The 23,759-nt window shown below is 33.1% G+C and overlaps 1 protein-coding gene and 1 pseudogene across 10 annotated transcripts in view; one reads left to right on the plus strand and one right to left on the minus strand.

Annotated features, from left to right (window-relative positions):
• Lcorl (ligand dependent nuclear receptor corepressor like) overlaps positions 1 to 23,478 on the minus strand; it is a 123,396-nt gene extending 99,918 nt beyond the window's left edge. For 2 of the 10 annotated variants that reach the window (XR_007341033.1, XM_048784256.1), the window contains exons 1-4: positions 20,943 to 23,439; positions 17,629 to 17,694; positions 3,328 to 3,407; positions 2,255 to 2,384 (exon numbers count right to left, since the gene is read on the minus strand). Coding sequence is in view for 7 of the 10 variants with exons in the window: in XM_048784256.1 (XP_048640213.1) it covers positions 2,255 to 2,384; positions 3,328 to 3,407; positions 17,629 to 17,694; positions 20,943 to 20,994 (328 nt within the window). In the remaining 3 variants the exon portion in view is untranslated. Of the gene's footprint in view, positions 1 to 822; positions 870 to 2,254; positions 2,385 to 3,327; positions 3,408 to 17,628; positions 17,790 to 20,942 lie in introns of those variants that run through there. The other 8 variants (XM_048784258.1, XM_048784251.1, XM_048784252.1 and 5 more) reach the window with 8 other exon arrangements.
• LOC125610868 lies at positions 18,179 to 18,348 on the plus strand (annotated as a pseudogene).
• Positions 23,479 to 23,759: the final 281 nt, after the last annotated feature.

The raw sequence follows: 23,759 nt of genomic DNA on the forward strand, positions 1-23,759 counted from the left end.
ATTAAGTGACCCCCTGGGACTTTCCCAAGTCCCTGGTACTCCCCCCCCCCCTCAAAAAAAAATAAAACAAAACCCAAAAAACTAACTCAATAAACAAAATTCAATAGGATAGTCAAAAAATATATGGTTTGCAAGAGAGGATCAACATGGGATGTACCTCAATCTAAACAATGGATTTTCAAGAATCAGCAATAAAATGCTACCAATATCCATAATTTCTACTAAAAATGACTGAATCTGGGAAAATTTCAAAAAACCAAAGTTTCATTGACAAGATGCTTCATCAATATTTATCTGCAATTCCAAAGACCTAGAAGTATTTTCTGTCTTTAAAAACATATTTCTTGCCTTTTATTTCAAAGTAAACTGAAGAGTAGAATTCAAAATACAAACAACAAACCAGTAAATGGAGTTAAGACCATTAAAAATTAAGATTTTAATTTTTTAAAAAAAGATATTATCTCTACCTCCAATCTGGACAAACCATATTGGACTCTCAAATTATTCTATTTGGTGGCGGCGGGGGGTGGGGTGAGAGGGTGGGAGGACAACAAAAACTCAAGTAAAAGGCTGGGGATGTGACCCAGTGGTAGAGTGCTTCCCATAAATAAACGAACAAAACCCCCAGTAAACAGAAAAACTTACATTTTAACTTAATCTGAAAAGTGATGATGGACTACAAATGAAGGAATTAACAAATTTAAGACCTGAAGTAAAGCAAAAACACTAATAAGAATCTTCAATTTAAAAACTCTGCAATTTTTCAAAGGATCTTGAAGAAAACCCAAATGGAGAGGTCACTAAATATCCAAGAACACTCACCCAACCATTGGTAGAAGACCTCTTGGAGACCCAGATGCTTGAATCAGCTGAAATAGTACCAAGTTTTTACTGATTACTCTTAATAGGGCAATGGAGCACAGGCTAACTCCATATTATCAAAAATTAAAGGTTATTATTATTAATTCCAGTTACTACCATTACAAAAAATTCCAAGGAAAAGGACAATGAGTAATAAATTCCAAGGTTAATAAAATTTATGTGTGCATATGTGCAAATGTGTATATTCCCTCCAGTTCTCTTAGTGCTGTAAGTCTGATTACTAAGTCTCATAAGTACATTGGCAGAAAAAAAAATTTTTTAAGCTAATATTATAAAATTCTTAAAGAATTTAAGAATGTAAAGTATTTTTAACATTGGTTCAGATAGAAAATTTTGAAAAAAGAATCTGCTTTTTTAATGATAATGCAAATTCCTCCACACTTAAGCACTTCAGTAACACAAGAAAAGGTTTAAAACCAATACAATTCTTTAGGCCTTTGAGTTACACTAAAGATTGTTCTAATCAGAGGAATCTCATATTTCAACACATAAAGGAACTCAATAACACTATAAAAGACCCTCAAAGTTGAAGACTATTTTCAACATTATTGATTAAAACATGAAAGTTATCAATTAATAGAAAATATCTAATGGTATCTAATTCTAACAAGAAATTAAAAAGAACCAACACTCCAGGTTGAGAAGATAGTTATGTATTTATCTCTAGAAGCTGAGGGACAGGATTAATCACACCCACCAAAAAAACACCATAACTTTATTCCAAAGTTCTATACGTTAAGATTTAAAACAAAATTAAAAAAACATTCTTCTACTAAGGGAATGGCCAAGAACAAAAACTGAAGATTCTAATTTTCCCAAGTAACTAAAATATAAAAACTACTTACTGCTCAACATATGCGGGACAAGTAATGAACAACTAAAGAATACTCATTTTGTTTGAACAGTTTAAACAAACAAGTAAAAAAGAATATATTTCTAACATCAAGTAAGCATATTCAAGTTAACAAATAAATACTGAAATAGGATGCCAGCAAATACACTCCAACCTAGCTGTTAAATGACTTAACTGTTACATATTAGGGATAAGCTTGCAATATAATATATGTATAATTTATTGAACATCCAAACTAAGGAAAACCAAAAGCATAAAAAAAGTGTTTTTAAAAGGTTCCTCTAACAGAGAAGAATGTATGATAAAGTCAGGAAGAGATGTGAGAATACCAGAAAGAAATGCTTAATATAAGATTAGCCCTAAGGAAGATTAAGAATCCTATTATCCCTAAAAATATGAAGAAAAAGGGTAAAGAAATGATTTAGAGAACAGGAATTGACATAAAAAATGACTGTGAGAAAAATTCAAACATTTTAGAACTCTATTGCAAATTTAAATGACAAAATATACCAATATTACCTTTCTTTCGAAAGAGTGCATTTAGGTAATTTTCTGCTTGGCATTCAATCTTATCAGTGTTGGACTGGCCCTGAGATGATAGCTCCTCCGTTGGTGTTGACTGTGAAGAATCAAGAGATGGTATACAATCCTAAGATTACAAGAAAAACAACATACTAAATTACTTTTATTAAAACATCGAATTCCATTAAAAATGGCAAAAAAATTTCTCTAAATGTTAAATTGTTCTAATTTATGCATATTAACTTATATAAAAAAAAAACATAAAAAATTCAGGTCATGAGTTAGGAAAAAGGAAATTTATCTGATAGAGGGCCCAAACAGCTATTCCTTAGCAAAAATAAATTAAAAAAAAAAAAAGAGAGAGCAGACACAATAGAAAATGTTACAAATAAATTAACTATATGGCATACCAGCAAGCTAATCCAAAGAGGTTTTTTTTTTTTCTTTCTATTTAAAACAACACAACAGATATGTTTACCCACTAATCTGAACAAAGTCAGTACAAATTTTCTTCTGAGTCCTTCTCATAAAAATAGATAGGAGTCATGATTTCTACCATCCAAGAAGAAGTAGATTGTATGGTTTATGTTCTGGATATAGCAGACACTGACATATTTCAACATTTACCCAGGAAATATTTATGACAGCCAAAAGACTTCAGAAGTGAGTGAAAGGCTAAAAGATAGTAGCAGCATATCATCTCCTAACTATTGATTCCTTAAAAAATTATCCTGTAGGGTGACTGTAGGGTGGCCTCAGACCCAACTAGGCTTTCATGCTTATCCTTCTATACCTAACTAACAAAATGACCTGAAGTGAATTTCATGAGTCAGAGAATAATAAGGGAAAAAATGTGAAATAAGTCAAAGATAAATTTTCTAGGATTTTTCACCTGCAAAACTAAACTAAATATTGGACTTTCAACATAAGACTTTAAAATATTCTTTTCATTTAGTAAAATTGTTTTATAACTTTTACCACGTAACATTTTTTCAGAAGAAATTAAGTTAAAAGAAGCATGTTATAATTGTGCAATTAATTTACAAATAATTTATGGCACTATAACTTACACTGACTGCTTCTCTCTGTAGGTTACAAAATGAGCATTTTTCATCCATAGACCAGTCAGTCAGCTCTTCTGGTTCACAGTCTTTAAAAGAGGAAAAATATTCATTAAAATACATTAATCTTATTAAAATCAATAAAATTACCACTCTCCACAGCAACGGCAAGAAAAAAAGACAAGAAAAATTTAAAAATAAACAAGAAATATAAACACCTAACTAGTAATAGCTAAGGGAGAAGGCCTAACTTCAAAATTGAACTATGATATCTATCGAGAAAGAAATAATCAGAGGCCAGAAAGAGAATAATTTTACACTCTATTTTTTTAATATTTATTTTTTAGTTGTAATTGTACACAATACCTTTATTTTATTTATTCATCTTTTTGCTAAGGTTCAAACCCAAAGGCCTTGCATGTGCTAGGAAAGTGCTCTAACACGAGTCACAACCCCAGCCCTAATTTTACACTCTTTAAAAACAAAATAGCAAGAACAGTGAGTTGTGTCATCATAAATTAACAAATTTCCTACAATAGGGTTTTTTTTGGGGGGTGGGTACCAGGGATTCAACCCAGGGGCGCTTAACCACTGAGCCACATCCCCAGCCTTTCTTTATATTTTAATTAAAAACAAAGTCTCACTGAGTCGCCAAGTGCCTCCATAATTTGCTGAGGCTAGCTTTGAACTTGTGATCTTCCTGCCTTAGCCTCCCAAGTTGCTGAGATTACAGAGGTGAGCCACCATGCTGGCTCATACAATAGGGTTTTAAGTATCACGGAACATTTTCAAAGACTCAATTTATCACTGTTCATTAATTTTACTTTTATTGGGCTGGGGTTGTGGCTCAGCAGTAGAGTGCTTGCCTAGCACATTCAAGGCCCTGGGTTCGATCCTCAGCACCACATGAAAATAAAGAAAATAAAAGTATTGTGTACAACTATTTAAATTTTTTTTTTTTTTTTACTTTTATTTTCCCTAAGAAAGAAACCAGAACAAAAATGGAGACATGGGGAAGAAAGGAATAGATTTTGTGCAACATACAATAGAGAAATAGAAGGAAGTCAAAGTTCACAGATTTGAGACAATGAAATGATGCCTAAAAAAACAAGTACCAAGCCACAGCTCAAAAATCACATCAGATATCTGTGATATTTTTGAAGACTTTATTATAAGATAGTAAAAAAATCAGTTAAACAAATAAGGCATATTATTCAATACAAAATGTGTTTTTTCAGAAGGCTACTCCTTATAATCCAATGGTTGAACCGCTGGTTGAAATATATTAAAAAGTTTATGAAAAACAAAAATATTTTCTACTCAAGAAATTTGATGAAAGTATAATACCACTCTAACTATATTTAGAAGAGACACTGATTTTCAAAATTAACCTTGCAGTAGACTAGCCCTCCATTTTTTCCCCAAATAAATTCAACAAAATTTTTATTGTCTGAGGCAGTTACATGGCAATTAATCTGAAAAACCTTGATATGCTACAGAAATTTCTCATTGTTTTGAATACACTATGATACTGAATAAAGTACAGAGAAATAGATTACTTTTTTGAGAATGATAATGAATAAATACTAGTAAGAACCAGCCCCTATGACCCTGCCCCCAACACCAATCCGAATATAGAAATAGAAGATAATAGGTTGGAAGTAGTATAGGGTAGTAATCTCTCCCTTTGATTTCCACAGTGGTCAACAAATAGTAATATTTACATAAATGTGGAAAGGGTAAGAAATGGTTATGGCCCAGGATAATGTAATAAAAAAGATAACTAGATTTGAAGTCTCTGAAAATCTGGGATGAAAACACTTTTGTAAATAGTTGTGACCTTTTTAAACCACAAAAGTATTTTGTTTTAATTGCCTTATGTGTAAAATGAGAAAATGTGTAAAATCACCTAACTCATTTGTAAATCAATTGAAGAAAAGTATGAAAATGTTATCAAGTATAAAACATCACACAAAGGCTAGTCTTTAATGACTTTAAGACAATTGTCAATTGAAGGAAAAAACATGCAGAGAATACATCATTTATTTTTAGTTTTTTTTTTTTAATAGGACTACTTCAAGGTAACACTAATTAAAACAAATACCTACACAGTTAAATAAAGTGGCACTGAATAATCAATTGACTAAATAAAAGCCATTAAAATTTGCAAAATTCAAAAATTTACAGGATTACTTACAAATATTTAATAATTACTCTTTGATAGTAATTTTTTATTTTCAGCCCAAATAAATGGTGATGAGATACATTTTTTCTATATGGGAAAGTAGATTTGAAAAATCAACTATAGACCAGATAGTTCCTCTCCTAAGACTATCTTCTCATGTCATTAAAAATAAAATACATATTAATTATATCTCAGAGACTGACAGTACATCACATATTTCTAATATAAGTTAACTTCCATTTTGAAATGTTAATACATGTAGGCATAAGCTCAAAAGATATTACATAATGTACTTTATAAAAAAGAAATGATGGTAAATGACTGACAAAGATCAATCTTTCCATCTTTCCTTGTAACTGGGTATGCCTCAAATCAATTAATAGTCCATCTCCAATCATATTATCTAATCTACAGAAAGTTAACAGACTAAAATGAGAGAAACTTGGTACTGAAACAAGAGCTTTTCTACATGTTAGATGTGACCTCAGACAAGTAAAACTTATACATATTTGCAAAATGAGAATAATATTACAGCTGTAGTAAATATTAAAACACCTAAATCCAAAATGTTACTTTCATTTTCTTCTAAACAATCTTACTTTTTAAAAATTTGTCATTACTATTCATTCATAGGATATAAATTTAGACTTCCCAAGGGGAAAGTCCAATGAAAAGTCGAGGGAGGTGGGGGATGTGAGCTAGACTTTTCATGAATATTATCAAACACTGGGGGTAAATATGATTTTATGGAAAAGGCTAAACAGTGGATAGCACCATTAAAAATAATTTTTCATTATGAAACAAGATACTATATTGAAAAGTACAAAAGAAAAAAGAAAAATTGCAATACCATCATGCAGAAATAATTGACATTTACTATATTTCCACTCAGTTTATATTCTAGGCTTTTTAAAAAATTAGGATTACCTGGTTCTTTGAAAAGAAATTGATAACTCTCTAGCTAGATATATTAGGGAAAAACTCAAATTTTTAATATCAGAAAAAAATGAACCATCACTACTGATTCTGCAGATTTAAAATAAAGAAAAATTGTGAATAATTCATAAAATCTCTTACAAAGTTAATAAATTTTAGGTGAAATGGCCTAATTCCTCAACAGGTATAAGTTACCAAAAGTATAAACAGAAAAACTCAAAAGACCCTCATCTATTAAAGTAATTAAGTCAATAATTAAATACTTTCTAAACCAGAAGCACCAGCTCAGATGTTTCCTTTCCCTATAATCTCTTCCATAAAACAAAAAGCAGAGGAATTATTACCTTACTTGTTCTATGATTCCATCATTACCTATGGATAATTCCATCATTACATCTCACCCAAGAAGATTTACAGATGGCAAATATGTATGTAGAAAAAAAACTTAATACTAAAGAGATCAATAGGGCGTTATAAAATTATATAAGACAACAACATACTACTACATCCCTATTATACAGGTTAAGTTAAAATTCAAATCAATGACCACATCAAATGCTAGTGGAGATGTGGAACAATAGGAAACTTCATTCACTGCTGGTGGGAATTTAAATGACACAGCTGTTTTTCAAGATACTCTGGCAGTTTCTAACAAACCTAAACATGGTCTCTCTACAATCTTACAATGATGCTCCTAGGAATTTACCAAAAATGAGTTAAAAATTTTTGTCTCTCATAAAATACTTGTTGCCTGTATTCTTCATAATTGCCATCTGACCATAGTGAGATGAAGTCTTAGTTTTGATTTGCATTTCTCTAATTGCTAGAGATGTTGAATACTTTTTATATATTTGTTGATCAATTATATTTCTTCTTCTGTGAAGTGTCTGTTCAGTTCCTTAGTCCATTTATTGATTGGGTTATTTGATTTTTTGGTTTTAAGTTTTTTGAATTCTTTATATAGCCTAGAGATTAATGCTTTATCGGAGGTACATGTGGTAAAGATTTTCTCCCAATCTGTAGGCTCTCTCTTCACATTATTGTTTCCTCTGCTAAGAAGAAGCTTTTTAGTTGGGATCCATCCCATTTATTAATTCTTGATTCTACTTCTTGTGCTTTAGGAGTCTTGTTAAGGAAGTCAGATCCTAGGCCAACAAGGTGAAGAGTTGGGCCTCTTTTTTCTTCTATTAGGTGCAGGGTCTCTGTTCTAGTGCCTAAGTCTTTGATCCACTTTGAGTTGATTTTTGTGCAGGGTGAGAGACTGAGATTTAATTTCATTTTGCTACATACGAATTTCCAGTTTTACCAGCACCATTTGTTGAATAGGCTATCTTTTCTCCAGTGAATGTTTTTGGCACCCTTGTCTGGTATGAGATAACCATATTTATGTGGGTTTTTCTCTGTATCCTCTATTCTGTACCATTGGTCGACAAGTCTATTTTGGTGCCAATATCATGCCATTTTTGTTACTATACCTCTGCAAATTGGTGCAAGCACTATGGAAAGCAGTATGGAGATTCCTCAGAAAACTGGGAATGGAACCACCATTTAACCCAGCTATACCAAAGGACTTAAAATCAGCGTACAATAGTGATGCAGCCATGTCAATTTTTATTTCAGCTCAATTCACAATAGCTAAACTATGGAACCAACCTAGGTGTCCCTCAATAGATAAATGGATAAAGAAAATGTGGTATATATACTCAATGGAATATTACTCAGCTTTAAAGAACAGTAAAATTATGGCATTTGCCAGTAAATGGCTGGAGTTGGAAAATATCATGCTAAGTGAAATAAGCCAATCCCACAAAACCAAAGGCTGAATGTTTTCTCTACTATGCAGACACTAATTCACAATAAGGCAGGGGCAGGCACTAGGGAAGAACAGTGTTACCCTTAGATTAGGTAGAGAGAAGTGATGGGAAGAAAGTAGATGAAACAGACATCATTACTGTATGTATATATGTGACGACATGACCAATATGATTCTGCAACATGTATACTCAGAAAAATGAAATTATATCCCATCTATGTATGATATATCAAAGTGCATAAATGCATTCTACTGTCTTGTATAACTAATTAAAACAAATAAAAATAACTTATATATGAACATTTAAGAGAAGCTTTTATTCATAATTACCAACACTTGAAAGTGACCAAATATCTGTAAACAGGAGAATGGATAAGCAAACTGTGGTATATACGCATAAGGCAAGTATTATTCAGCAATGAAGAGAAAACTGCTACTGAGCCACAAAAAGACAGAGACCCTTAAATACACACTACTAAGTAAAAGAAGCAAATCTGGGAAAGCAATATACTTTATCATCCCAAATGTATGACATTACAGAAAAGTCAAAGCTTTAGAGACAGTAAAAAGATCCACTGTTTTGCTCAGGTTGAGAGAGAAAGGGAAGGAATGAACAGTATAATACAAGAGATTTTTAGAGTTGTGATACCACTGGATATCATACCATAATGGTGGACATATGATACTGTATACTGGAAAAACTCACAGCTGTACAACACACAAAAAACGAGCCTAATGTAGATTTTGGACTTTTGGTAATGATAAGGTATCAATATTGGCTCAACAAAAGATATTAATATAGGAGCTATATATGGGAACTCTGTACTTTCTGCTCAATTATATTTATAAATGTAAAACTGCTCTAAATACATTAATTTAAAGTTGAAATCATAGGGGTTGGGTTTGTGGCTCAGCAGTAGTGCACTTGCCTGGCATGTGAGACACTGGGTTCAATTCTCAGCACCACGTATAAATAAATAAAATAAAGGTCTATCAACAACTACAAAAAAAATTGGAATCATATTATATAGTTAGGCTTATTTATCACAAATATTTACGATGTTCAAATGTACTTCTAAATAACTTTGAACAGGTAAGTTCAGTCCATCAAAGTATTATAATTTATAATTATAATATCCTATTGCTGAATATTTAAGCATGGTTCTCTAATTGTGGTACTACAAACACTATGATAATTAGATTAAGTCTTTACCTCATATAAGTATGCATCCATAGCTACATATGTGATTAAAGCTGATATAATTTATATAGCTAACAATAAAACAGTATTAAATCTCCGATTTTAGTTATATAATACAATAATTAATTCACATTAGAAAACTACTGGCAGCCCCCTTCCGCAAGAGAAGAAACTGGTCTAAATAAGACTTCAGAAAGGATTAAGCATGACAGAAAATAAGAACAAATTTTTGCTTTACAAGTCCGATGTGGTCTGAAGTTTTCTTTCTTTGATGTTCTTTGCCTGATTTTGGAATCAGGGTGATACTGGCCTCTTAGAATGAGTTTGGAAATGATCCCTCTTTTTCTATTTTATGAAATAATTTGAAGAGTACAGGTATTAGTTCTCATTAAAGGTCTTATAGAATTCAGATGTGTATCCATCTGGTCCTGAGTTTTTCTTGGTTGGTAGGCTTCTGATGGCATCTTCTATTTCATTACTTGAAATTGATCTGTTTAAATTGTGTATATCATCCTGATTCAATTTGGGCAAATCATAAGACTCTACAAATTTGTCAATGCCTTCAATATTTTCTATTTTATTAGAGCACAAGTTTTCAAAATAACTTCTAATTATCTTCTGTATTTCTGTAGTGTCTGCTGTGATATTTCCTTTTTCATCATGTATGTTAGTAATTTGAGTTTTCTCCCTCCTTCTCTTCATTAGCAATAAATGGGCCAAGGAACTGAACAGACACTTCTCAGAAGATGATATACAATCAATCAACAAATATATGAAAAAATGTTCAACATCTCTAGCAACTAGAGAAATACAAATCAAAACTACTCTTAAGATTTCATCTCCGGGCTGGGGATGTGGCTCAAGCGGTAGCGTGCTCGCCTGGCATGCATGCGGCCCGGGTTCGATCCTCAGCACCACATACAAACAAAGATGTTGTGTCCGCCAATAACTAAAAAATAAATATTTAAAAAAAAAAAAAAAAAAGATTTCATCTCCTCCAGTAGGAATGGCAGCTATTAAGAATAGAAACAATAAGTGTTGGCAAGGATGTGGGAGGAAAAGGCACACTCATACATTGCTGGTGGGACTGCAAATTGGTGCAGCCAATAATGGAAAGCATTATGGAAATTTCTTGGAAATGGAACCACCATTTGACCCAGCTATCCCACTACTCAGTCTATACCAAAGGACTTAAAAACAGCATACTGCAAGGACACAGCCACATCAATATTTGTAGCAGCACAACTCACAATAGCTAAACTGTGGAACCAATCTATAAGTTAAATTAGCAAATCCCAAAAAAACAAGTGTGGAATGTTTTCTGATATAAGGATGCTGATTCATAATGGGGTTGGTGGGGGGCATGGGAGAATTAGACAAACTCTAGATAGAGCAAAGGGGAGGGAGGGAAGGGTGAGGGAATGGGGGTAGGAAAGAGTGAAATGAGATGAACATTGTTAGCCTAAGAACATGTATGAAGACACGAATGGTGTGACTCTACTTTGTATACAACCAGAGATATGAAAAATTGTGCTCTAATGTATAATATGAATTGTAATGCATCCTGCTGTCATATATAGTGAATTAGAATTAAAAATTTTAAAAAAATTTAAAAAGTCTTATGTGGCAGAAGAAGTGCATTTAAGGCAGATGGAGAAAGATAAGCACAAATAACTCTCCTTCCAAAAAAAAAAAAAAGCATGAGAGAGGATATAAAGTGCAACTCTTCTGGAAATAATAAATATGTGAAGTTTATGACATTCAAAGTTTCTTCCAAGACCTCAGTCCACAAATGAGAAAACAGTTATGCTTTCTTCAGAAGGGTGAGTCATGAGACAAACCAAAGAGAGAAAACTAGAACTTCTGCTTTGTTTCCAACAAATTCACAACTAGCAGAAATCAAAAACCTCTTTCAAAGACCATTTAATCTGGAGGTGGTTGTGAACTGAATTCAAGAATTAAAATGTAAACTTCTCAAAAGAATAGTATGTACGATATAAATGTCTCCAACTTCAAAACACAGTGTGCCAAAGTTGATTTTTAATGTAGAAGGATTAAATTTGGAATGTTTTTCTAAAGAGATTTGAAACTAAAAGTCTGTTTAATTTATATGTATCCTAAAACTATGCATTTAATCTCATAATTAAAAGTAATTTATAGGAATATACAAAAATTTTTTGCTACCCAATTTATTTGGCTCCTGTGTTGCTAACAGTAGTAACAGCTCAGATCTCTAATGATATATCTAAAAGCATATATTAGTTCACTTGATTTCTGCATACAGATTTTGTTTAGTGAGGAATGCCCGTCTTTTAGTGAATCTAGCAAACCATTTTTAATAATGGTAACAACAAATGAAGCACCTTTATTTAGAAGAGAATTAGAAGCCAAGATGTCTTAGAGATGTTTAGATGTTTGGAGGCATCTGTAATAAGAGTTTCTACATGCTTGCTTTTTTAGTTTGTTTGTTTTGTGGTACTGGGTTGAAATTAGGACCTCATGCATGCAAGGCAAACACTCTACCACTGAGTTCCACCAGTCTCCAGCCATCCACAGGCCGTGTGTGTGAGTTATGCACATCTGAGCTGTATGGGAGGATTGGTCTGGCACTGCATGCTGATTGGGCTGTCAATGTTAAGTGCACCTTTCCTCTAGCTCTGCCTGTGATCCCACACAGCACTTGAGATGGGTGTGACTTGCCAAGATGTCAATCAATCTGCTGACCACAAGACAGCACAAAGCAAGACTCCATCTTTTGAAACCCTATCCCCTGGCCCTATTGGGGGAAAAACATTCCATCAAAGCTCCTTTGTGTGCCCCCCCCCCCAATAAAATAAAGAGATTCCGGGTGCACACTCTCTTTCCAGCAATGTCTGGCATGGAAGCTGACCCTTAAGTTCAGAGCCACCCTATCCTCGATCTTAGAAACTCATGTCTGTGTTTTGCATGATTTCTTCGCCGTTTTCTTAGTTTAATGCTGCAGACAGCTCCTTTGAACCCAGCTCATCTCGTTGGCTGAGCCAGCTGGCAGGATCCACCCCCAGCCCCTATATGCTTTCTGAAGAGGCTTTATACTTTCATAACACTAATTTAATTTTCCCTCAAAAAGAAAGCATAGGGCTAGGGTTGCGGCTCAGTGGTAGAGCACTTGCCTAGAATGTGTGACGCACTGAATTTGATTCTCAGCACCACATATAAAAGATTCATCAACATCTAAAACAATATTTAAAAAAAAAAGCCTGACCTTGTCCTTGCACGCTTATAGATTTTACTGTAATTAACATCTCACTCTTTGGTCATCAAACTATGATTACAAACTTCTTTTAATTCAAGAAAAGGGAGAAAGAATTTACGTAAGGCACCTGAAGAAACAAAAAAAGACAAAAAAAAAGTACAAAACACATTTCAATTAAAAGTATAAGTGAAATGAGATTACAGACATTTAATTAAATCAATTAATTATAAAACTTACACAATGAAATCCCATTCAGTCACCAAACATTATGATCCAGAATTTTATATATCCAAATGATATACTAGTGAACACACACAAGAGGCACAAAAATATATACATTGTGTATATATATTTATACTAAAATGGTAACAGAGGTTTTCCTTGGATAGTAGGATTTGAGTAACTTCTTTCTAGTTTATCTCATTTTTAAAAATGCATATGTGTTATTTATAACACAAAGAAATAATAATCTACAGGGTTGGGAGTACAGCTGAGTGGTAGAGCACCTGTGCAGGATCATGCAGGAGGCTGTGGGTTCAATCCCCAGCAGTGCAAATCATCACCATCATCATCAACAACAACAACAACATCATCATCCTCTTCAAAAAATAAAATACAGGAATTTATTTCCTTAGAACATTTTGCCCTTTGTATAATAAACTAATTTCTTAAGGAGCATAAACATGTAAACCTGCATACACACACACACACACACACACACACACACACACACAATACATAGCTATATAAACAAAGAGATCAAACTGGGAGAAGCAAAAGGCTAGGGTCACAAGTTATAATCTGGGTTCCCAGGCAAGAAAGGAAAGCTGAAGAAATGTCATGCAGAGGTTAAGTTCTTGATACTTTAAATTTTTCCTTTGTTCATTCATAAGCTCAATGGAAAAACTGATGCAACTATAATTAATTAGCAGTACTTGTATTAAAAATATTTAAGTCAGTGTAAAACTATACTAAAATAACAAATAATTAAAATTTAAAAATTTTAAAGCAAACTTTCTGTAATGGTTAATTTGAATTGTCAGCTTGACTGGTTTAAGAAATGCCAAGGATTAAGAGGCTTATGGGTGTGTCAATGATGTTGTTTCTAGGAATGATTGGCATGTGGGATAGCCAACTGAAATGGAGACACTCCCTGAGCATGGGCAGCACTATCCAATAAGATGATGACCTGGATGGAATACAAGTTGGAAGACCAAAGAAACAGCACAGATGCAAGCTTCCATTCTTCTTGCTGCTGCGATGGATCATCTGAGGATGTTGGACTCTCGCTTCTTCACTCTTCCAAAGCAGACTCTGCCAGTGATTTCCCCAGAAGCCTTTAGTCTCAACTAGCACCATTGATCCCTCTTGTTCTGGAGCTTCAGCCTCTTGGACTGTGCAGCTACTGGTTTTTCCAGCTCTGCAGCCTGAAGATGGCCACTGTGGACTATCCAGTTTCTGGTCATGTAAGCCAACCTAATAAGTCCTCTTTTTATAATTATACTTCCTGTTGATTCTTTTCCTCTAGAGAACCCCGATTCCTACACTCTCCTTAGCGATAACAATGATAAAACACTAGAACACACACATTTTGGAGTTTTCCATCCTTAAAATCATGTTCTACAAAGATAATTAATTCTTCTGATTGAAGATTAGTGGTTGGTACAGTTATCTTTCATATATATACTTTCAACTCTGGGACTCTGACTGAGGAGAAAATTTTTATACACATCACCACTGTATTACTCTCTTAACTTGGCAGAAGAGAAAAGGACCCTTAAAGATACAAGATATCAATTACAACGGAAAGTAACAAAGTTAACACATAAAACTGACCAGATACAATACCTAAAAATAATTCAATCAAAATAAAAGCAGGTAACCTATACTGATACTACTCATTTTGTAAATGAATTGTACTATAAAATTCCAGATGTCTACAAAAATGTTTTCTCCTACTGCCCCACATTTTCAAGTAAGCAATAAGACAGCTAATCTACCGTATCACAGCAACTATATCACAATTATATAAAAAATTTCCACCAGTATTTACTGAGTTTTTGGAAGACTAGGCTACAACAAATAACAAACAGTATTACATAAATATAAAACTGAACACACAGGCAATATTTCTCAAAGTGGCAATTTGATTTCCAGGCTGTTTATATTATGTGGAACAGGAGATAACAGTACAAACCATTGCTGTACAGCAAACAGGGGCCAAAGAGCTGCGGTGAGTCTTTCAAACACTTCTGAGCACTGATTAGTTGCCAGGAATACAAAGTTGTATATCATGTCCCTGATCTCAAGATTTAAAGACCTGAAAGTCCTTAAAGCCATGGGTAATATACTTAGGATAATTAACAAGTACTTTAAAAACTAGATGGTACAGACTGAAAAACTGCTATGTCCTTACATACCTATAAGACCCCATCCCTATCCCAAGGTTAGTTTAATAAAACAGGGTTATATGTGAATCAACTTATTGTATATTTGAAACCTCCAATAAAATTAAGAAATCCTTTTTGTTCTATAATTTTATAAAATTGGGTAAAGTTCATCTGAGAGTCAACACTGTTCTGTAATACACAATATGAGGAATATCAGTAAAAAATGATACTCGATGAAAAAAATATATAAGGCTTTTAATTTACTATCTATGAATAAGTTAGGAAAGGTAATTTGTAACATCATTAAAATGAAAGTACATTACATAAAGAGAGCTATATACCTCTCTTTCTAATAAATTTTAACAGGAAAAATAGTGTTTTTTTTTAAGAAGTTTCTTTTTTAAACAATTTTTTTTTCTAAATTGTATGTGGACACAATACCTTTTTATTTATTTATTTTTATGTGGTGCTGAGGATCAAACCCAGTGCCTCACAGGTATTAGGCAAGTACTCTACCACTGAGCTACGCCTCCAGCCCCAAAAAGTTTCATATTTTTTAAATTATATAATACTTGTTTGATATTAAAGAAAAAACATATCGAAACAAAAACTATCCACAATGCATACTTCAAATATAATCATACGAACCTTTTAGTGTCTTTTTTTCCTAGAACATTTTCAATAAAACATATATACTTTTCCTTTTTTTTTTAACAAAAATAGAACAAATCAATATATACAAAGCAATTTAATTTCATCAACCTAACAATCCATGCATATCATATCATTCATTACAAAATTCAACAATATAACTCTCAATGGATGCAGATATCCCAATTATAGAGATAAAATAATTTATTAAACAGTCCCTACTTTTAAATACATAATATTAAGAAAAAGGTAGAAACAACCTTGGAAGGACTGTTATGGGCAAGACTGTTATGATATGTATAAGAGATAGAGAATGAGCGAGCACGCGAGTGAGCACTAAATAAATTCATGAGCACGCGAATGAACAGTAAATAAATTCATGCAGATATATGCCATCTGCACACTTACCTAATTATTTTCTTGAGATTCTTAAAAGTAAAACTACTATGCAGGTATGTATGCTTTTAGGCTTTTGATACTTACTGATATACTGTCTCCTTTAGGAAGGTTATTCTAGATTTATATAGGGGCTCTAAACCATACAAACCCAATCATACCTTGAAAACTCTTATTAGACTTTATGATTAAAAATAATTACTCTCAACTTGATGGTAAACCTTTTTCAATGGAATAAATTGCAATGCAATTTGATGGTTATCATATAAAGAAACATCTGGGATCGTAACTTGAGTTTAAAATAATAAATTGTACTCAGATTTTAAAATGAATAAAAGAAATATTAAAGAAATCTTACAAAATTATATAAATAGTAGCAGTAAACAATCAATTTTGGCACTTAAAAAAAGAATATTAGAATGGTTTAAAGACATAAGTTTGAAAACAAAATGGTAACATTAAGATGAAATAAATGCTAGGATTATCCTCTAGATATAACAATTGAGAAGAAAATCAAAATAGGTCATGCCTAATAAGAAATGTATTCCTGTTAAGTTTAAAATCAAATTTGTCTGTTATCAATTATTATCAGCATCATTATAACTAACATTACTGCCAAGGACACTTCTCCCTTGATCAATAACAATAAAGGCTCTGCATATCTTCAAACACTGTGTCAGTGAAGAGCTGTGTCCTTATAGGCTTAACTAACTTTCCCAAACTCAGCAAAAACAACAACAAAAAAATCTCCTGACTTCTAATCAATAGTCTTTTTCAATTTTTTAAATTTATTCTACTTAGTTGTACATGACAATAAAATGCATTTCAATTCATCATACACAAATGGAGTGCAACATTTCAATTCTCGGATTGTTGTATAGAGACACATCATACATGTACCTAGAGTAATGATGTCCATCTCATTCCACCATCGTTCCTATCCTCAATATTCTTTTGCATAAATTCTTTCAAAGAATGTCTTATTGCAACTCTAGCTCTTCAGATATTAAAAAGAAATGTCCTGACACAAATAGATAAAATGAATGTAGCAATAAACTTAGCTTCAGAGTCTCTAATATTCACAAAAGTTTCAGTACAAAAAATATTAAAAGCACAAATTTTAAAAAATAAAAACTGGGGAGATAGCTTTTTAGAATTTGATATGCCTAGTTGATTTATTTAAATCCTATCCATGAATAAGTTAAGAAAGGTAATTTGTAAAATCATTAAAATGAAAGTACATTATACTTGGCAAAGACAAACTTCATTTTCAATTTTAATTTAGTGTACCAAAATTTTAAAGACATTAGGATATAATGTAAGATATCATGTATAAAATAATAATGATAATAATAAAGTGTATTTGATAATTTTACTTATTTTATTTAAAAATGCTTTCAAGAGACCATAAAATTGTGTTTAATAAAAAGTTACTAAATAACAATTTTTCATTTGTTAAATGGGGCAGGAGCTTAAATTTTAAAATAAAACTTAAAAAATTACCTTCAAATAAACTGAGGTCTCTTCGTAGCCGTGGTCCATAAAGCCCTTCTAAAATACTCTCAAAACCTGTGTTTTCAAAGAGAGAAAAGTGTATTAATTACTGGAAAAGCTTTATTTTACAACAGTTAAAAACCATAAGCATATATATATACACATATATACGTATACATATATATACACACATATATACATACATACACACACATATACATGTGTGTGTATATATGTGTGTGTGTGTGTGTGTGTGTGTGTGTGTATATATATATATATATATTTTTTTTTTTTTTTTTTTTTTTTTTTTTTTTTTGCTACTAGGGCTTGCTACCAGTGAGCAATATCCCAGTCCTCTTATTTTCTTGAGACAAGATCTCACTAAATTGCCAAGACTGGCCTCAAACTTGTAATCCTCCTTCCTCAGCCTCCCTTTTGTATCCACCAGCAATTTATTGATTTAACATATTGTGTTTTTCCCTGTAGTTTAATTAAACTGAACTAGGCAAAAATACGCTTAAGTAATTTCTGAGCATGGCTTTATTTCAGCGTTATTTCTCTCATTCCAGCGTCGGACTCCACTTCCTCCACAACCAAGTCTGACAAACTCATTATGGCTGAGATCCATAATTCAGTAAGTCAAAATTGAAGAAGACAGAAATACAAGAGAAAAATTCTCTGCCTTCAAAAGAAACAACTGAACAGAAGAAACAAGCAGACGAATCCTAAGGAGTCCTCTTTTCACATCAAAAAACCAGGGACTACTAACAACAACGAAGGCCTGCCTCTACCATCTGGCTGTCTTATTGTCAGGGAAAGAAAAGAACTTGCATGTTAGTGAAGAAAGAAGTTGGGTGGAAGGAGGGTAAAATCTAGAGTGAGATCCAACCTGGTGCAAGGTGTCCTACAGGCTATAAAATAGTTTAATCAGACTGCCCTTTTGTTGTTGTTGTTGCTTGGCAGTGTCAAGGACTAGAAATTTCAATGAGATCAAATCAATTTTATTAAATGAAAAGCACATTAGAAGAAACAATTACATTACACTTCAAGACTTCAGATGTCAAGGAATTCTGTGTGGAATGAAAAATTGTGGACCAGAGATATCAGTGTATTGCAGGTGCTCTAAGACTGAATTAAATCAATCGGTAAGTTCTGCATGATGAACTGTCACTGTTATTGGTGGTTATTCTATCCTCTCAAAGTGCTGCTAAGGCTTGAACAGAGCACTTGGAACACATTAAAAGTGGGTGCTTTTTTTGTTTTTTAAGATTTTTAATTTGTTTGTTCTTTTAGGTATATATGACAGTAATGTGTATTTTGCCATATTATACATACATGGGGTATAACTTATTCTAACTAGGATCCCATTCTTGCAATTACACATAAGGTGGAGTTACACTGGTTGTGTATTCATACATGAACTTATAGGAAAATTATGTCTGATTCATTCTACTGCTTTCCAGATCCCAACCCCATTCCCTTCCCTTCATTTCCCTTTGTCTAATCCAAGGAATTTCTATTCTCCCCCTCCCCCAACCTTACTGTGTGTTAGCATCCACATATCAGAAAGAACCTTCAACCTTTGGCTTTGGGGGATTGGCTTATTTCACTTAGCATGATAGTCCATTTACCGGCAAATGCCATAAATTTCATTCTTCTTTATGGCTGAGTAATATTCCATTGTGTATACATACCACATTTTCTTTATCCATTCATCTGTTAAAGGGTACCTAGTTTGGTTCCATAGTTCAGCTATTGTGAATTGAGCTGCTGTGAACCCTGATGTGGCTACATCACTGTAGTATGCTGATTATAAGTCCTTTGGGTATATACTGAGGAATAAGATAACTGGGTCAAATGGTGGTTCCATTCCATGTTTTCTGAGAAACCTCCATACTGCTTTCCATAGTGGGAAGTGTACCAATTTGCAGTCCCACCAACAATGTATGAGTGGTACCCTTTTCCCCTAAATGGGTGCTTTGACACTGAGATACGCCCCAACCTGAGAAACATCATAAAGAGAAAGTAACTCATTAAAAAGACTCATAACAGTGAAAGAGCTATCTATCCCAACAGATGCACAAATCTCAATACAGAAATACAGGAAACATAAGAATAAAAGTGAATAAAACACCTCCAAAAATGTGTAACTCCCAATAACCAATCCACAGATGTCAAAGCGGAGGAAATATCAAACAAAGATTTTTTTAAAGTTGTGGTTAAAATGATCAACAAGTTAAGAGAACTAAGGCATGAACCAAGGAAGATGATATGAAGCTTGAAAGAGTGTTTCAATAAAGAGATAGTATTCTGAAAAAGAACCAAACAAATACTGAAAATTAAAAAAGAAATCTGTATGTAAAATGAAAAATTCAGTGGAGAGTGTTGCCAATACACTAGATCAAACAAAAGAAAGAATATTAAGGTCAAAGACATGGTGGATGAATTAGAACTCAAAGTTTTTTACAAAAAAAGAAAAAGAAAAAATATAATATATTAGAGCTCTGGGAAGAAGTGGAGATACAGATTAATGGAACAGAAACCTTATTCAATAAAATGACTGCAGAATTTTTCCCTAATCCTTGAAATAAGTTGGACAGGCAGGTACTGGAGGCATTAAGAACTCCAAATAGATATGACCAAAAAGAACTACTCTCTGAAAGTGAAATACCAAAATTCAGAACTAAAAATTTTACTTTTATCTGCTTACATATTCTTATTTTTAAAAATCTTTTTGTGGGGATTGGACCCTGTGGTGCTCTTCAACAGAGCTACATCCCTAGTCCTTTTTATTTTAAGACAGGGCCTTGCTATGTTGCTCAGGCTGGCCTCAAACTTGCTATCCTCCTACCTCAGCCTCCCAAGTAGCTAGGAGGTGATCATTAGGTGATCACTCAAGACATATGCACCTGGCAAGAAAAAATTTTAAAAGCTGCAAGAGATAAATACCAAGTCACTTATAAAGGCAAACCAATCAGAATAACAGCAGATTTCTTAGTATAAACTCTAAAAGGCAAGAAGGGCAAGGAATAATGTATTTCAAGCCCTGAAAGAAAACAACTGCCAACCTGCATGACAACATACAGCAAAATGATCCATCTGAACCAAAAGGGAAATAAATACCTTCCAACAAAAACCATAATCTAATGGAATTCACGACCACTAAGATAGAAGCAGAAGATACTTAAGGGACTCCTACACAGAGAAGATGATAAAAATAACCAAGACAGCTCAGGAAAAGAGAAAATCTCATTAGCAGAGTACATAAGCAAATGAGAATCATGAGCAAACATTAAAATAAAATGATAGGAAACAAAACATACCTCTTTGGGTTATTCCTGAATGTAAAAGTCCTTTAATCTCAATGAAAGACATAGACCGGCAGACTGGATTAAAAAACGAGATTCAAGCGTATGTTGTCTCCAAAAAAGGCATCTCGCTGGCAAAAACACTCACAGACTTAAAGCAAAAGGACGGGAAAATGACATTCCATGTAAATGGAAACCAAAAGCAAAAAGGAGTAACTATTCTCATATCCAACAAAACTGACTTCAAGCCCAGAGTCAAAGAGGCAAAGATCACCACATATTGATACTATGTAATTTACAAGAAAGTGCATGAACTGAAGAACATGGAGCATGTTAAGCAAAATAAGCTACAGACAAGTATAATATGTTTTATCTCACATACAGAAGCTAGAGGGGGAAAAAAGATGTCATGAAAATAGAAGGGAGACCATTAGGTAGAAAAACGGGATCAGGGAGAGGGTGAAAAGGAAGGTAAGCATGTACAAATATTTCACTATCTCTACAGGAACCTACTAATCTGTATAATTAATAGCAACACTAAAAAATAATTTTAAGATGTGAGTGGTGGCATACATCTATAGTACCAGCAAATCAGGAGACTGAGACAGAAAGGTTGCCTTTTAAACTTTAAAAAAAAAAAAAAAAAGCCTCTATTGGCAAATATTTGACTATGTACCCTCACTATCTCTATCTATATGTTAAAACACAACAAAAAAGGGAATAAAAATGAAATTTAAAAGTTTTAAACGTATTTATATTGTTTAAGTCTTCTTAATAATCATTAGGTGATCACTCAAGACATATGTATTATTCACTTATTGCTTCATAACAAAAGACCACAAACCTAGGGCCTTAGAACAATACAAATAAAGGTACAGTTAGAATATTGACCAGGCTGCATCCTCATCTGGAGGCATGGGAAAAATTCTGATTCCTTGTTCATTCATTGAATTCTGTTGTTAGGTCTAGGGCCATGCCACCCTGAACACGCCCTCTCTTGTCTGAATTCTGTTGTTAGCAGAATTTAATTTCTTATCAATACAAAGGAAGTCCCTATTTCCTTGACATAAGTCAAGGGCCACCCTTAGTTCCTAGAGATTACCTTTACTTCTTGATATACAACTTCCCCATTTTCAAGTCAGCAACTGTATATAGAAGTTTGAATATCTCACTTCCCTTCTACCACCAGCAGGAGAAAACTCTCTACTTTTAAAGTACTTGATTAGGTCAGGCCCACCCAATAATCTCCCTCAAGTCAACTGTGCCTTATAATAACCTAATCACCAGTCAGATGGTGGGAATGGGTAGGATATTAGGTAGTGGCTGGGCAGACTATCTTATAAGTCTGTCTACCATATCATAATAGATACTTTCAATAAAGTTCACTATTAATGATAATGGCTATAAATTTCCCTATTAATTCCCATTTTGTTATGTTTTAATTTTTTGGTCCTATTTCTTTTCAAATATAATTAAAATTACATTACTATTACCTCATAATATTCTAATAAAGAGAATACACTAGGATAGAAAAAATATACCAACTCTGAAACTTTCTTCTTGCTCACTTATGCTTAAATTTTAACATTACCTTTTTAAAAAATATTTTTAGTTGTAGATAAACACAATATCTTTATTTTATTTATTTTTATGTGGTGCTGAGGATTGAACCCAGTGCCTCTCACATGCTAGGCAAGCACTCTACCACTGAACTACAACTCCAGCCCTTAACATTACCTTTAATCTGTGGTTTCTTTGTAGGAATCTCTGTAAGGTACTTGTTTGTTTTGTGAACCTTACACCTTACTTTATTTAAAATTACATGACACAGCAAAAAAATAATAATAATACACTTGACTGAGTCAGGTAAGCTGTAATATCTTTAAAGAGAATGAAAAAAATTAATGTACAGTATCAAGTCAAACCACCATAGAATGAATGTATGAATGCATCCTCTTCCATCTGAATAACTTGAGATGTGACCTTCCGAAAAATAACTAGTTTTAAGTTGTACATTCAAAAATTACTAGAATAGTCACTCTTGCTTAAAAAAATAAGCATCACAATACATTCTAACATTTTCTTTCTCCATCCTTTAGACTGAATAGACTCTTGTAGACTATTCACCAAAAATATGGTCCAGCTTTCGCCTAGAGTATAAAAAGCTGGAAAGAGAATCATTCTCAACCCAACAAGAAAAAGCTGAATAATTTACAAAGTTACTAACTTAAATCTGTTGGTACTAACTTAAAATGTATGAAGAAGACAAATGCCTCCAAAGAAGAAGTGAAAGAGTATGGAAAGAGCACCATCATGGAAGTGGGTTAGAAGTATTAAACTAATATTTTAAACAAATTGGTAATGAACAAGTGTGAATTTGTTCATATATGAGAGTATAGAACCACTGGGAACTGCAGATAGCCAGTCTTCAGCTCTTTACCATGAACCTCACCAATCGCTGATAAGAAAGTGAAATAATAGCAGGAGACAGGACATGCAGTGACATAGACCTTAGTGACTCAGGCCTACAAATACAGAGTCTGCCATTGTGGAGAAAGCCTAGGATGCTGAGTAATCACTAAGAGGCAAAAACTTTTAAGCTGCTTGTTATATAGCAGCAGACCATGACACTCCCAGAGCGTAAGTGAATACCATCCATTTTGACTGGAGTAGGTGAAAAAGTTTTCTCTCTGAAGGAGAACAGTAAACTGTCCTGGACTTAGAAGGATATCTTCTACAGCATGACAAAGGGCAAGATCTCTGAGAAAACCCTACTCCCAAGACCCAAGAATACAAAGACTGCCTAAAATTGAGGCTGAATGAGAAATTCTT

This window comes from Marmota marmota, unplaced genomic scaffold (assembly GCF_001458135.2).
Source record: "Marmota marmota marmota unplaced genomic scaffold, marMar, whole genome shotgun sequence".
In the NCBI taxonomy this organism is placed as follows: domain Eukaryota; kingdom Metazoa; phylum Chordata; class Mammalia; order Rodentia; family Sciuridae; genus Marmota; species Marmota marmota.